This window comes from Lagenorhynchus albirostris, chromosome 16 (genome assembly GCF_949774975.1).
Source record: "Lagenorhynchus albirostris chromosome 16, mLagAlb1.1, whole genome shotgun sequence".
Lineage (NCBI taxonomy): Eukaryota > Metazoa > Chordata > Mammalia > Artiodactyla > Delphinidae > Lagenorhynchus > Lagenorhynchus albirostris.
In genome coordinates this window covers 47304209-47319535 of record NC_083110.1, presented here as the reverse complement: position 1 = coordinate 47319535, position 15327 = coordinate 47304209, and the positions used below count along the sequence as shown (strand labels likewise).

The following is a 15327-nucleotide window of genomic DNA, read 5'->3' as shown; positions in this document are numbered from 1 at the left end:
TCTGTCCAAAAATGTCAATAATGTTGAGGTTAAGAAATCCTTTACCTCCCACCTTCCTGAACTGGGGGTTGCCTGTTGCTCCCTAAGCTACCCTTGTTCTTTTCTCCCTAGAAAGGGAAAGTGAGCTGACCTCAATTCAATTTACAGTCTAATTTGCCTTTTCATGGAGTTTAACAAGCAAAAGAGCAAGTGATATCCCCATAGCACAGATGGAGAGACTGAGCTTTAGCAACAACAGACAACAGAAAGAAAACAATTCACTCAATCTCAAGTGTGCATATGAGGTATCCATACTCGACCCCAAGACTGTCTTTTGGCAACACCCATGATTCATGGCTCATTATCTACCTGGAGTTTAGAAGGTAAACTGAATGGGAGGATTGGAAGGGAAGTTTCACCTCCCCAAGACTGTGTTCTCTCAAGAGTTTCTAGATAAATTTTCAAGTGAAAAAAATCTAATTAAAAAAAATTCTTTTCAATTAAAAATGACCAATGAAAAGTTTGTTGATGCTAATATATTTTGAAAGTCAGAATTACAGAAAGAAACATTGCATTTAAAACAGTACAGAAAACTATGTGGAAGAGAATAAATCATTTTGGGAAAAGTACATGAATAATTCTTTAAATCCGGCACTACTTTTTATCTTCTGCCATCATAGAAATGATTTCATTGTAAACTTCTTGAGGTGCATCCATTGCCCAGATGAAGTCCAAGTGATTGTAAGTAGGAATTTCCTTGTGGTAAATGAGATTAGACAGTTTTGGAAGCAAAAGACCAACATCCTGAGGGTCAGCCAACAGGTCATGGTCACCACTCCATACTGCAATTGGTACATCCATGGCTGTCACATTGTAGTTGGGAGGTGTGGCCTAAAACACCAGAGGAAAAGAATCAGAGTGTTAAGAATCAGAGTTTTTATAAGTAACTGCACTTGAAACTCAATACTTAACTCAGTGGGTAGATTAGATACCATTAACCTAGTTTTTTAAAAATTGAGATATAATTGATATATAGCATTATACTAGTTGCAGGTGCACTACAATGATTCCATACACGTATACATTGTGAAATGATGACCACAATAAATCTAGTTAACATCTACCAGCACATGTAGTTTTTTTATATATATATTTGTAATGAGAGCTTTTTTTTTTTTTTTTTTTTTGCGGTATGCGGGCCTCTCACTGCGGAGCACAGGCTCCGGACCCGCAGGCTCAGCGGCCATGGCTCACGGGCTCAGCTGCTCCACGACATGGGGGATCTTCCCAGACCGGGGCACGAACCCATGTTCCCTGCATCGGCAGGCGGACTCTCAACCACTGCGCCGCCAGGGAAGCCCAATGAGAGCTTTTAAGATATACTCTCTTGGCAACTTTCAAATATACAGTATGGTATTATTATCTATAGTCACCATGCTGTACATTACATCTCCAGGTCGTACTTATTTTATAACTGGAAGTTCATACTTTTTGACCACCTTTACCCATTTTGCCCACGCCTCTGGCAACCACCAATCTGTTTTCCGTATCTATGAGGTTTTTAATTTTTTTTTTTTTAGATTCCACATGTAAGTGACATCATACAATAGTTATCTGTCTGTGTCTAACTTATTTCATGTAGCATAATATCCTCAAGGTCCATCCACGTTGTCACAAGTGGCATGACCCAGTATCATAAGTAAATCTTAACAATTATTGCTCAGAGTTACCTTTATCCACAGAGGAACGTGGATGCAATATTTTAAATCAGTGCTTCTCAAATTCTAAAGGCCCTGTGAATCACTAGGAGATCTTAATAAAATGAAGAATCTGCTCCAGTATATCTGGAAGAAGAGCCTAGATTCTGCATTCCCAGACGATGCTGAGGCTGCTGGTCCTGGACCATGCTTTGAATAGGTGGGCTTTAGTATATGTGCTGCCGAAGTGAGCACATGAATAGGTGGGCTTTAGATAATAATTCTTACAAAGTAAAAACTTAGATTTCGACTCAAGCTGAAGGAAGTGAATGTGACTGAATTTTAACTGTGATAGATAGTTTCTATACAAATAGTTACTCAAAATGTCCTGAGTCATTTATTTTGGCTTTGTATGGCCTCCAGTATAGTCATTCCATAGGTAATCATTTCATTTAAGGAGCTGTATTTGTTAAATACTTGCCTGACTTTACTAAATATACGTTCAAATTCTGAGAAAATCTATCAGTAGTCCCATTTCCTATTTCTACAAAATCTCCATTCACACAAAGATTTTAAAGAGATTCATAAAGCAGGCCAAGGGGAAAAGAGAATCACTGCTAACTTTCCCACAGTTCACAGAGAATTTTGTTAGTTTTTAAAGATGATATTCTCAAGAATTCTAATATGAATATTTTCTTTATCCTTATGTAATAGCCAATTCACCAAAGAAAAATATTTTATTATATGCAATTTTTCATAGTATTTTAATACTTTACTATATTCCTTTATATGTTGAAGAAAAGGGAAAATTGTGGAGAATATCTCTAAGAATAAACCTACTTTTCTTTACTCATATTCCACTATTCAAAGTGTTTTCCAGAACCTAGCTTCTGGCTCTTAAATGAGTGTCACTCCCTCAGTCAGTTGAAACCATCCTGAGTTCGGCTTGGTTGAAGGGAGAATGGAATTGGGAGTGGGTGTTTCATGCCCCACTTGGCCCTTCAAGACGGAGTCTCTGATTACTGTTATTAGAGCCCAGTATAAAGATAGAGTCTGTGTCTGGGGGGTTTGAGGTTGTGATGGTTGGGGGGAAAAGTCTTTACAACAAATGTTTGATCTGATTGTGTTCAGAAAACCTCTTTAAAGACATCAGAGATGTAAAAACAAGGAGGTTGGGCCATCTTTTTCACACAAAAGACATTGTGGTGAAAAGATATAAATCCCTTGTAGATATTGAGTCATTGAAGCAGACAAAAATTAATAGGGTTGTTACTTGGTTGGAAAATTGGACGTGGGGTGAAGTAGAAGGGGAAAGAATTACCAAAAAAACACAGAGCAATTCTCTCATTCAAAATTAGCCTGTGACAATCTGAGAGTTTATCCTGAGCTGACATTACCCATTAATTACTGTCAATAACTCCCTGAGTCTGGGTGGAGAGATGGAAAGTTATTGTCTCAACTTATATTAACTTCAGGTACGATGGACTCCAAAGCCTGGCTTCTTTGTACTACAAGTAGGAGGAATGCTCAGTATATCTACCTGCGTACAAGGCTCTTGTCTGCTGAAAAATATTTCCAGCCTTGAACTGCAAGCATACCATCCTTCTTTTATGTCTGGGAATATGGTGAGAAAACTTCTCTGGCCATCAACAAAGGATAGGAAATTGTTTAAGAAGACCAGAGATTCCAGCTCTATCCCATGAACAGTTAGAGTTATTGGTTTAGGGAATTCCCTGGCGGTGCTGTGGTTAAGACTCTGCACTGTCACTGCCTGGAGCCTGGGTTTGATCCCTGGTCGGGGAACTAAGATCTGGTAAGCCTCGCAGAGCAGCCAAAAAAAAAAAAAAGAAGTTATTGGTTTATTATAACAGTTAGTTGCACTTTGGAAAGGAGAAGACAGCATGCCGGGGGTCTGGGATACAGGGCAGATCTGTCTAATGCAGCGAGGGGTGACAAGATCTAGAAGGTTCTCACTGCAGTGGTGTGGTACTTTGAGGGCAGCTTGAATGAGCACAGACACTGGAGCGTGAAGGCTCAGTGGAAGAATTAGAGACCAGTGTGATGTTCCACATGACAAAAAGACTCAAAGGATAGAGTCATCTACTTTATAATTTCCTTAAGGCTAGGTCTAGGCAACAGCATTCCTTTGGAAAATACCTGCAAAGTTATCGTAATTTCATCTTTAACTTTTTATATCTTTGTCTTTCAAAATGCAAATAACCTCAACTTAAGATGCTTACCTGGTTATAATGCAGTATGTTCTGAGTTGGGGTTCCCCAGTCAAAAGCTTGGAATTTCCCAGACTTAACAGCCTAATGTAGAGAAATTAAAGACACAAGGAAATTAAAAAGTCACTTGGCTATGTAAATAATAAAATGCCAACTTTTCCAAGTAGTTTACTTTTAATTTAAATATTATTTAAAAATTTTTTCTCATTCCAAAAATAGACTATTAATCCTCCGCAACAATTTATTCAAGTTTAAATGCAGCTTTGCTTGAAATAATTTCAAGTCATAATCATCATTTATTTCTTGTTACCCAAAGCACCTGTTTTTTGTAGGATTTTCATTCACATGGATTGATAGATATTTTCATCTGGTAGTCACGTGCCAGAAAAATTCCCTTTTAGAAGCATTTGACAGAATATTTTAAGACTGTGCTTTAGGTAAATTGTTAATGGTTTAGGCCCACAAAAAGTTTGAGCAGCTTGAAATGATACCTGACTCCAGTGGAGGGCATCTTGAACTGAAGTTCCTGCTGGATTATGTCCTAGATACACATCTAAGCGAGTCTAGAAAGCAAACACACAAGCACACACATGCGCACTTAGATGTATGTTCAGTTTCTCACAAACATCTAAGACTTAACTTTTTCTGATCTAGATCAAGTTTTATGGGCAGCATTACTGGCAGGATACGAGCAAAAAAGTTGTACATCACTTTATGGCTTGCAAACTGTGATTATATGGGCTAATTTCGAGGGTATATAACAAAACTAAACAATTTTGAGGGAGAATAGGTGTCAGTGTATCATACTATTAGTAGCAAAACATGATATACTATGAGCAAAACATGATATACTATGAGCATTGCTTTGTACTATGTTCTATATACTTTACATATGTTAGCTCATTTAATCTTCATAACAACTCATTTCATGGATAAGGAAATCAAGATGGAGGAGTTCAAGTGCGCTGCAAAGATAGGATTTGAATTTAGGCTTTTACCCTGAATCCATATTCTTAACTACTTTCTGATAACGCGTTTTGTCATATGTGCTTTTAAACATCCACTTGGTGCAAAGCAAATGAAATAAAAGGTAAAGAGTGTGGACAAGATCTTACATAAATGCTCTGAAACAAGTTTTAGAAAGTTTATGGAGATGACTATCAGCATTAAAAATATTTAAAGTAATATTCAATATCTAGACATATTTTTCCTACAGAAGAACCTGACAACTTGGTTCAATGCCTCCACTCACAGAATTTAAATGTCACACCAATTATTCAGGTGATCAGAAGTGAGTAGGGAGTTTTTTGTTTTGTTTTGTTTTTCCTACAAGCTGTTTACTTCAGGGCACAGTGAGGTGATGGAAGAAATGTGGAGGCAACAAAACTGCGAGCAATGACTTGTGATTTCTCGTGGGCTTATCTGCATATCATGGACAGAATTCTGAAGTGACTCCTGGTTCTAATAAAGTACCATTCCTAATTGATGATGAGACAAGTAATCATGAGGGTTGCTCAAAATATTCAGAATAGAAATTTCAATGCATACAAACCATGTTCAAATTTTTCTTATCAAATCCAGTCATGGCAAACAAGGCATTCCTACAAACGACATTCAGCATCTCACGGGAGCACACTTCAGCACCAAGAAATTTTTCCAAAAAATTGTGTGGGTAGAACAATTTGTTACCAAATAGAATCTGAAAAATAAAAGCATCATTAAAGATTTGCAAATAACAAGCTGCAGAAAAGACATTAATTTGTTTTGTTTACTGGTACAAATGGGAATAGACATTATATTTTCATACTTCTATATGTTGTCTTAAGAGGTTTAAATACTCTCTCTCATTGAATCCCCACAATAAAGATATGGAATGGACAGTGCAGGTATGAGTATTGAGTATTAATTGCTGCATTGAGAACTGCATTGGGTGCTGAGAAGTATAAGACACAGAGTTACAGTCTAGTTGGGGTCATAGGAGTTAGGGAATAAACTCATAAAACAACATGGCAGAATATCATAATTAAGTGCCAAGATGTGTGATTTCGGCAATAAATAAAAAAAAAATCAGGAGGGGAAATGGTGACTTCTAAGCCATATTTTCAGCAAAATCTTTAAGAAGACAAAGAGGCTTGGTAGTTTAAAAATTGAAAGGACACACCCTAATTGTTCTTAAAATAAGTAGACACTTTGTTATCCCCATTTTATTTAATTTATTAAAGTATAGTTGACTTACAATATTATGTTAGTTTCAGGTATACGACATAGAGACTCCATATTTTCAAAATTATACCCCATACAAAGTTATTATAAAGTATTAACTCTATTCCTTGTGCTATACATTATATCCATGTGACTTACTTATTTTTTAACTGGTAGTTTGTACCCTGTTATCCCCATTTTATACGTGAGAACATAAGGCTAATGAATAGTCAGGATCTTGGTCTAGTGAGAACTGGATTACAGCTAGAATCTTGATCTGAGCCTCAAGCCTCTGACCTAAGGTCTAATGCTTTTTTAAAAACCTCTCTCTACATTGCCTGTCAGAAAATCTGAATATGAGTAAGAAACAAACAATTTCTGAATCAATGCAACCGGTAAACATACTCAGGGTCATCACACAATTTTACATTTTGAGTAAAAGCTTTACAAATGTAGTTGGTCTGTGGGTAAAATCTCTTAGATTTTAGGCATGCGTGTTAACTGAGTGAAAAAAAAAAGAATAGCACTCAACCACAGAAGAAAATGGCATCATTAAATTTTGAAGCCTGAGGTAAACTGTTCTCCTAAAGGAGACTGTGTATGTGTGTGTATGTGTTAGTTTCGGTGGGTGGGAGAAGTCAGTGATTAAACACTGGAAAAAGGAAAGATTATTAATTCCCTACCATGTATGCCTCCATATTTACAGTTTATTGAAATCTATGCTACTGCCCTATGAAATCCCCATTTAAAGAGGAAGGAACTCTTAGGAAAAGGCTTGGAAAGCCAAGGATATATGATAAGTGGTCTCCAAGTCCTTGCCTCACTTCACCATTGCTATCTTCCCCCTCTCTCTCCTTTTCCCTTTCCTTCCTTTTCTTTCCTATCTTTCTTCTTCCCACTTTTCTTGGACCAGGTGGTTTAGGCTTCTCATTTGACTCTTTTTCTTTTATTTCCCTTTCCCTGGTCTTGGGGGGGAAATCACAGCCTTGAAGACCTGTGTGGGTGCTTAGTAAAGAAACATCCATGGAAGGAGCAAAAACTCTCCCAGGCATTGCTAATCCACACAACGTAATCGAGAATAAAGAAATCGGTGGGGATCTCATAAACTCTAATGGGGATTCAACCATGGTCAGTGCTATTCAAGAAATAATATAAACATGTTAATTTCCATCCTTGACTATAAACATGATTGTCCACCAGGTGTTTGTTCTCTTTCCATCACTTTGAAATACACAAACAATTTAACATCTTAGACCCAGTTAAAGGGAATCACATACCTTGAAGAGGAAGGGAGGAATGAGTGCAAGTTTATTCAACAGACTTTTGGTATACTTCACTGTGGCAACTGGGGCTAATGCATAGAAGGCTTTGATTTTTTTAGCCAGCGTGGGATTTGTAGAAAAGGCGATAAAACCTGAAAAAGAACAACAAAAGGTGAAAGGTGTGTGTGTGCGTGTGTGCTTTACAATGTGACATTACTTTGGATTTACTACGGGTGCCATCTGGGACAACCTGAAATCGACAGAATGATCAGATTTTAGTATATTTGTTTTATTTTCATAGATTCTCTCTGGGAACATGAGGGTAGAACTTTTTGAAAGTTATAATAAACTGTTTTATCTGATTTTAGAAAATAGGCCTACTTTAGAACAATCATGTGGTAACAAAAACGTTATATTACAACAGGTTTGGTTCAGTTTAAAATGATCTAATCTCATAACAATGAGATAATTAACATTTAATATGAGTAGGGGGTATACGTGGAAAGGTTAAAGCACAAATTTGAAATGTGTCCAAACAGAGTCTGAAACCTGCTTCTGTGATTTATTAGCTTTGTGACATTGGAAAAGTCACCTAAACTCTAAGAGCCTTAGTTTCCTCATCTAAAAATGCATGTAATAATGAATGCTTCCTTGGGTTGTTTAGGAAGTACTTGAGGTGAATCATGTAAAGTATTTACCAGGAACTAGTCACATGGTAAATGCTTGACAAATGAGAAGCCGAGATAATTCCAACATCTATATACAATAAACATTCTCAGCCCGTCTGCTTTTAATTGTTTTCATGAACAGTAGCATATAAATAGACTTATCAACTTAAATTCTTTTTTTTTTTTTCTGCGGTATGTGGGCCTCTCACTGTTGTGGCCTCTCCTGTTGCGGATCACAGGCTCCAGACGCGCAGGCTCAGCGGCCATGGCTCACGGGCCCAGCCGCTCCGCGGCATGTGGGATCTTCCCGGACCGGGGCACGAACCTGTGTCCCCTGCATCGGCAGGTGGACTCTCTACCACTGCGCCACCAGGGAAGCCCTCAATTTAAATTGTTTACAGTTGAATTACATAGGACAATCTCTCCCTACTGTTAATAATGACATATTGACGAGACTCAATAATGCCCTGAAACAAAATTTTTCTGACTTATACAATGGCCTCAGTTACATAATATCCAGCCTGATCCCAATGGAGGAAGAATGGTCTTTCCAAGAGCACTCTGTTTATTAAGGGATTCTTTATCTGGTTGCCTAACTCTGCAGATATCAGCCAACAGATCACCCAGAGTAATCAAGAATCACACGCAAGGAGCCTGAGTGGGTGTCCACGGGTCCATATAGTCAGGACAGGTGACTTCTCAGAATAAACTTAATCCCACTTTAGACACAATTCTATCAAGGATACTTATCTAACTTTCAAGTACACAGCAGATTGATTGGAAGATGTAAATTAGAAGGCAGAAAAAAATTTCCCAAAATTTATGAGTATGGTGACATAATGACAAACTATCCAGTGGTGAAAATGAAGAATGAAAAGAAGTTCAAATGAAAGAAAGGCAAAATTTAAATACTCAAGAGACTGGTAGGTTGGAGTTATTTTGTGTCAGGACAAGCAGTTCTATTGATATCAATAACTCCTAAGGAAATTGTTGCATTTCAGCTAAATGCAATCATTTTATAGCCCTATATCACTGAAAAAAAGTTAAGCTATGTTCAACATGTTCTATTTAAAAAAGCATGGGCATCGGTCATAAGTTGAGGTAGATTTCCATCCAAAAGGGTTAAATTTTGGATAGTTTGGGAAACTAAAGGAGTAAATTTTAGGAATCTAGAAGATTTCTCACTTTTTAACAAAGAATTTGAATCCATGGTTAACCATGTGTTTTGTTGCTGTTCTTCATTGCCCTGATTTCTCTTCGAGTCCAAGGCATTTATTCAGCTGAAGCTGCAGGGAGACTTTTGATTTTGCATTTGCTCAAGAGAACCCAAGGTCCCTTCCTGGGTCATCCTGCATTGAATGACTGGTCAACAAATGGGTAAAGGACCAGCCAGCTAGTCCCACTGATGAAGACTCTGAAGAGCCATGTCATACAGAGCTGGCTGAGGACTTTTGGGGACTGCATCACTGCCCAACTTCTCCCTCTGCCTAGTCCTGCTTTTTTGCCCTTTCCTCTAAAAGTGCTTTTATTAAAAAAAAAAAAAATAGCACAAATCCTCATCTCCTTGGGCCCATAACATATTACACAATGACAGAAACATTGGGAAGCTCTTCCTCACTGACCTTTTTTTCTGTCTAAAATTCTACCAGTGGGATCCATGCTTTAGGATGAACAAGCAGTGGGAAGAGAACTTCCACAGGCTTCTACCAAGTATTTCATCCACTTTCCTGAATATGCCCATATATGGACATTCGGATTGTTTAGAAATGTAGTAGGAAGTAATGTCACTGGCTGACGGTGAGGATCAACATAAAAAATACACCATTATTTCTCCCATATAATCCCCTATTCCCACTTCTGCTTTCATCCTTTCTCTTCCCTTTACAGTTTCTCTCATGGTCTCTTAAATTTCCTTGATTATGCTTTTGTCCCAACCATTCCACCAAAGTTGCTGTTAGAAAGGTTCCCTTATAGCTTCTAGGTTGCCAGAACCAAGGGTCAGTTCTCAGACTTCATTTCACACGATTGATCAAAGCCTCTTCCACAGCTGACTGCAGTATTTTCCTAATAATACTTTCTCTACTTGCCTTCCAGAACACTAGACATTCCTGGCTTCCCTTACACCACAGTCACCATTATTTTCCAGTTTATTCACTTGATTCGTCCTCATCTTCCAAATCAATTGTGGCCCAGGCCTTAGGGCTTGGACCCCTCCTCTTTTCTGTCTGAGCTCAATTCTTTGCTTATTACATCCTGTCTCATGTACTGATGATTCACATTTTGTATTTTCAGCCCAATCTTCCCTCCTAAACTCCAGATTTGTATCTACAGTTGACTGCTTGACGTTCCACTTGGATCTCCAATAGCACCTAACACTTGGGTCCAGAACTGAGCCCCTGCTCTCCCCACCACCTCAGCTGTTCTTACTGTCTCCCTCGTCTTCGCTAATGGCATCTCCATCATCCCAGTGCTCTGGCCATAAATCATGGTGTCATCCTTGACTCCTCTTTCTCTTACACTCCATATCCATTACATAAGCAAATTCTGCTGGTCCCACCCACCCACCCCCCTCTATATATAGAAAATACGTCTAGAACCTAACCAGGTATCTTTACCACCCCCTCTTCTGGGTCACTATCATCTCTCCCCTGGGTTACAGGAAGAGTTCAGTGACTGCTTTCTCTGCTCCATCCCTGTTTTCCTTCAACAACCAGAAGGATCCTGCTAACAAGTCAGATCATGTAACTCCTCTACTCAAACTTTTCTATGGTTTCCTTTTCACTCAGAGAGAAAGCAAAAATCCCTACAACAGCCTCAAAAGCCCTGAACAGTCGGCCCTCCTCACCACTCCCACCCAACTCATCTTTGTCTCTCTCAATCTGATTCATCCACACAATGAACAGCCCCATTGCTGTTCCTCGAATGTGCCGCGTGTGCTGTAGCGTCAGATCTTTTGGGCTATCTGTTCCCTCCTCCTGAAATATCAGTCTTCCAGGTATGAGCTTGGCTCACTGACTTCCTTCACGTTTACTTAGAAAGTATTTGGTGGTGTTCCTGGTATAAAATTGCTGTGTACTCCTCTGATGCTCCCTAATCTGACCCCCTGATTTATTTTTCTCTTCATAGTATTATCATTATCTAGCATAGTACGTATTTTACTTTTTAATTTTTATTATTTTCTCTACCTTCTCCTGCTAGAGTATAAGTAGTAGGAAGACAGAGATTTTAAACTATTTCATTTTTGCTGTATTCTTAGGATACATTATAGGTGCCCCATAAATATGGTTGAATGAATGGAATAAACTGAGACCAGAGCCTGTGTGGTACAAAGTTTCAGAGCATTGGCTTGGGCGTCAGATTTCCTGACCTGGTATCTGAGCTACCCTATTTGTAATAACTGTGTTACCTTACACGAACTATTTATTTACCTGCTCTTTAGTTTCACTATATATACAGTAGGAATAATAATGGTCTTATATCATTGGGTTGCTGTAGACATTATATAATGAATGGAAAGCAATTAGCATGATGACCAGCATGTCTGCATAACCACTGGAAAGGGGTCTATATGAACTAAACTACCTGCTAACTGCTGTTACCTACCAATGGTGGTGCCCTGGGAATGGCCAACATAGTGTAGCTTCTCCTGTCCAGTTTTACTTAAAATGAAGTTGATTGTGGATACAAGGTCATATTTAGCCATTTCATCAAAGCTGCAAGAAAAAAAGACAAAATAAAAATGAATACATTTCCTTGCTCTACTTTCTATAAGTAACCTATTTAAGGTAAAGTTTCCTTTGAAAAATAGAAAACTAGATTCTCTAAGCATTGTTGCTTATAGACTGTTAGTGAGTGTCAGGGGCTCTTTGGGGTGGCTTCTCATAAACAGCTGACATCATTTCTGAAGCACAGCACATCATTTCTGAAGCACAGCTACAATTTAATCCAAACACAATAGTAGCTGTAGCTGGGGAATACTTCTACCCTTGAACCTGAATGTCAGATTTAATAATCATTTGTATGTTGTGTTCCACTGCCATGTAATATGAACAGAAAAATCAGCCAGAAAAACCCTTTGAAAACGAGAACAGGCTATGCCACTCCCCTGTTGAAAACTTTCCAGAAGCTTCTCATTACACTTAGAATGAGCTCCAAAGCCTTAACCAAGACCTATGCAGCCTGGCCTGATTTGGCCCTTGTCAGCATCTCTAGTCTCCTCTCCTCTCACTCGCCCTCTTCCTCGCTACACTCGGGACACACAAGCTTCTTTCACTTCCTGGAACTTCTAAGAGCACCTTTGCACCTCATCGTCATCAGGCAAATTCTCTTCTCCACTTCCATTAGTAATTTCTAGGAATAAGGCACAAGAGGGCCAGTGAGAGGAAATCTTTGATAATCTCCCCATGGTGTCAGAATTTCATTGTCTTCCCCACCCCCACTTGAATACTGATGATGACAGGTGCTGTTCATGAACCCCAACTGGGTTTAACCTTCTAGTACTCCTTGTGGATGTTCCTTCAGAATCTGCTGGGGGCAGCAAATTTCCTTGCTTCAGTCATTTCGCTCATTCCTTGTGGAAAAGCATATTTAGGGAATCCCGTAACAATGGTTACTGGGATCACAGACATTTTGGAGGAAAGGCTACCTTTGGAATGAGGTGTAAGGAAGAATCCAAAAATGTATTAGAATGAAGATGACATCCTTCTCCTCCTATTTGGAGTGTAATTTGTTAAAATGAGGCTAGGCTGGAAGCAGTGAATACCCATGCTTTTTAACTCAATATTTATTTTCAATCATCCCTTTTCTTTACCTGAAAGCCCAGAATTCAGCTGAGTCTGGTGAATAGTATAAATTTTTCCTGGCCCAGGTATTTCCTCTGCTGTTTCCCAGCCACACATCATATCCAGCATCCGCCAGGAGGAAGCCCAGGCTGTTGCTGGGTAGGTTGGAAATCCAATTTGTGGCCGATGCTAGGAAACCATGCTGCAGAAGCACAGCAGGTCTCTGACCTAAAGAAGATTGTTAAAATCTTTATAAACTCACTCCTTATTCTCAGATAAACATGAAGATAGAAACAGGCTTTTATATGAATAGAATTAAAAACATTTGCTTGGTGAGGTGAATATTTCTGAATATCTTATCTTAATTGTGGTGACGGGTTCTCAGATGAAAAAACATGTCAAATTGTACACTTTAAATATGTGCAGTTGATTGTATGCCAATTAAACCTCAAAAACCTATTGAAAAAATTATATTCTAAGGAAATTCAGCATTATGTTAATTAAGTGGGTCTTCTATTCAGGGGCCCTGAGTTTCCACCCAGCACGACAAACTAAAATCATGGGCCAGTGTGCTTCACATCAGAGAAACCAATGTAAATCTGGTTATCACTCAGACCCGCAGCTTAATCTCAGAGACCAAGGTGGTTCAGGTTTTTTTTTTAGTAACTTAATCTAGTGTTTTATGATTAGAATATTTTTGACTGGAATGTATTTGATTCAGGATTTGAGACACTCATTTTTTCCCCTCACACCAATCCTACCCAAATGATTAGCATCATTCTTCCCATGAGGAATCCGATAGAGCTGAAGGATGTAACCATCTGCAGTTATAACTTTATGCATTTCACTTCGGTAACCCCAGTAGGAAATCATCTGACTCTGAATGCAGAAAAGACAAAACATTTAGCTTCATGAGTATACCTGGCCACTTTGGATTCTTAAAATAGAATTTCTTATTGGTTGGGGTAACATGTACTTTGTAAAGAAATCTTTCAGACTTTATAATAAATCATAAAGGATTAATGAGAGCAATAGTGTCAATATCTTTGGAAGTGTTTTTTAAATATTAGTGATATGAATAACTTACAATATTCATGTTGGCTTCAGGGTTCACCGCTTTTTTTCCAAGGAAACAAAATGAATTTCCAGACATGTGGATGAAACACATTGTTACAAGTAGCCACCACATTTTCAACCTATTAGAGGAAAAAAGTTATTGCATGATGTTTGTGTTTAAGGAGAGCCTGAGAACAAGGACTCGCCGCAGAGGGATCAAGGTTGGCAGATGGCAGGAGAACCCGGGTCCGAGGATCCAGTGCTTGGTATATGAGATCCAACAGGGTCTTGTCTTCAGAGAACTCACCACATTGTGAGGGGAGAGACAGATGTGTAAAGAATCCTGCAGTGGAGTGCATCATGTGCTCAGATGAAGACCAAAGCCCAGAAAAGGGCATGTCCAGTCCAGGATCCCTCATCAAGGAAGGACTTTGATTTCTGTCTGGAACCTGTGGATTCCCGTGTGATCAAAACCACGGGAAGGACACTCTCAGGCCTGCCTGTCACAGGGAGAGGGCTGGGGAGCTGGGGCATGGGGCGGGTGGAGGGCAGGAGTCCAGCCCCACATTGTGCCCCATCATAATGGACTCAGCAGTGTAGTCCTGTCTGCTCACCTCCCCAGGATTGTCTGTCCTTCCAACCCATTTCTCAAACCAGGTTTCTAGCCTTAGTCATGAGTGTCTGCAAAATCTCTACCTGAGTTTCAAAATGTTGTACCTTCACTTTAATAATAATCTAAACAAATTGACAGGAGAATAAAAAAATTTGCATGTAGTAAATGTTACGATATAACATAAAGTCATGATACTGAGCTGCCTTGCTATTTGCTTCATAGATTTTCCATTTATTACCTTATTTGTCCTATTGTTCTCCTTGTTTCTCATCACTTTGTCAATTAGTAGGTTTTTATAATACTTCTGCTATTCTGGTAATTTATTCAGCTTTGTACATGATTCTATTTTCCCAAAGGACCTTTTATTTATCAACCTACCCTTGTAGCCTTGATGTCAGAGCTACCATTTACCATCTGTTTTGGTTTGAGTTGGTTTCCCCCTGACAACCCGAAAAATAGATATGTTCAGGTCCTCAGCTCAATACCTCCGAATGTCACTGCATTTAGAAATAGGGTTATTAAAGACATAATTTAAGTTAAGATGAGGAAATACAAGAGTAGCGTGAACACTTAATCCAGTATGAGTGGTCTCCTTTTAAGAAGACAGGCGTGTGAAGACAGAGACACACTGAGAGAATACCGTGTGACAATAAAGGCAGAGATTGAAGCTATTCAGCTGCGAGCCAAGGGGCAAAATATTCTGCTGGACAACCGCCGGAAACCAGGAAGCAGCAATGAAGGATTCCTCCACATGTTCCGGAGGGAACATGGCCCTTCAGATACCTTGATTTTAGATTTATAGACTCCCCAAATGTAAGACAATAATTTTCTGTTATTTTAA

At 38.9% G+C, this 15327-nt stretch overlaps 1 protein-coding gene across 1 annotated transcript; it reads right to left on the bottom strand.

The window, feature by feature from the left end:
- Window positions 1-633: 633 nt before the first annotated feature.
- Window positions 634-14314, bottom strand: LOC132506987 (gastric triacylglycerol lipase-like). The gene is made up of 10 exons (XM_060125847.1): window positions 14181-14314; window positions 13905-14013; window positions 13579-13696; window positions 12847-13045; window positions 11640-11749; window positions 7384-7520; window positions 5457-5603; window positions 4396-4467; window positions 3917-3988; window positions 634-870 (listed from the first exon to the last, which is right to left on the bottom strand). Exons 1-10 carry the CDS (start codon window positions 14183-14185, stop codon window positions 634-636), a joined length of 1206 nt encoding a protein of 401 aa, XP_059981830.1. The 5' UTR covers window positions 14186-14314.
- Window positions 14315-15327: the final 1013 nt, after the last annotated feature.

What these genes read in the sequence shown, in the direction of transcription:
- LOC132506987 (XM_060125847.1), bottom strand. An exon ending in TTCCCAGGGCACCACCATTG is followed by an intron (nt 7,521 to 11,639) that starts GTAGGTAACAGC and finishes GTTCTTTTTCAG; the next exon opens with GTTTTATCGCCTTTTCTACA. An exon ending in ATAAGAAAAATTTGAACATG is followed by an intron (nt 4,468 to 5,456) that starts GTTTGTATGCAT and finishes TTTGCTTTCTAG; the next exon opens with ACTCGCTTAGATGTGTATCT.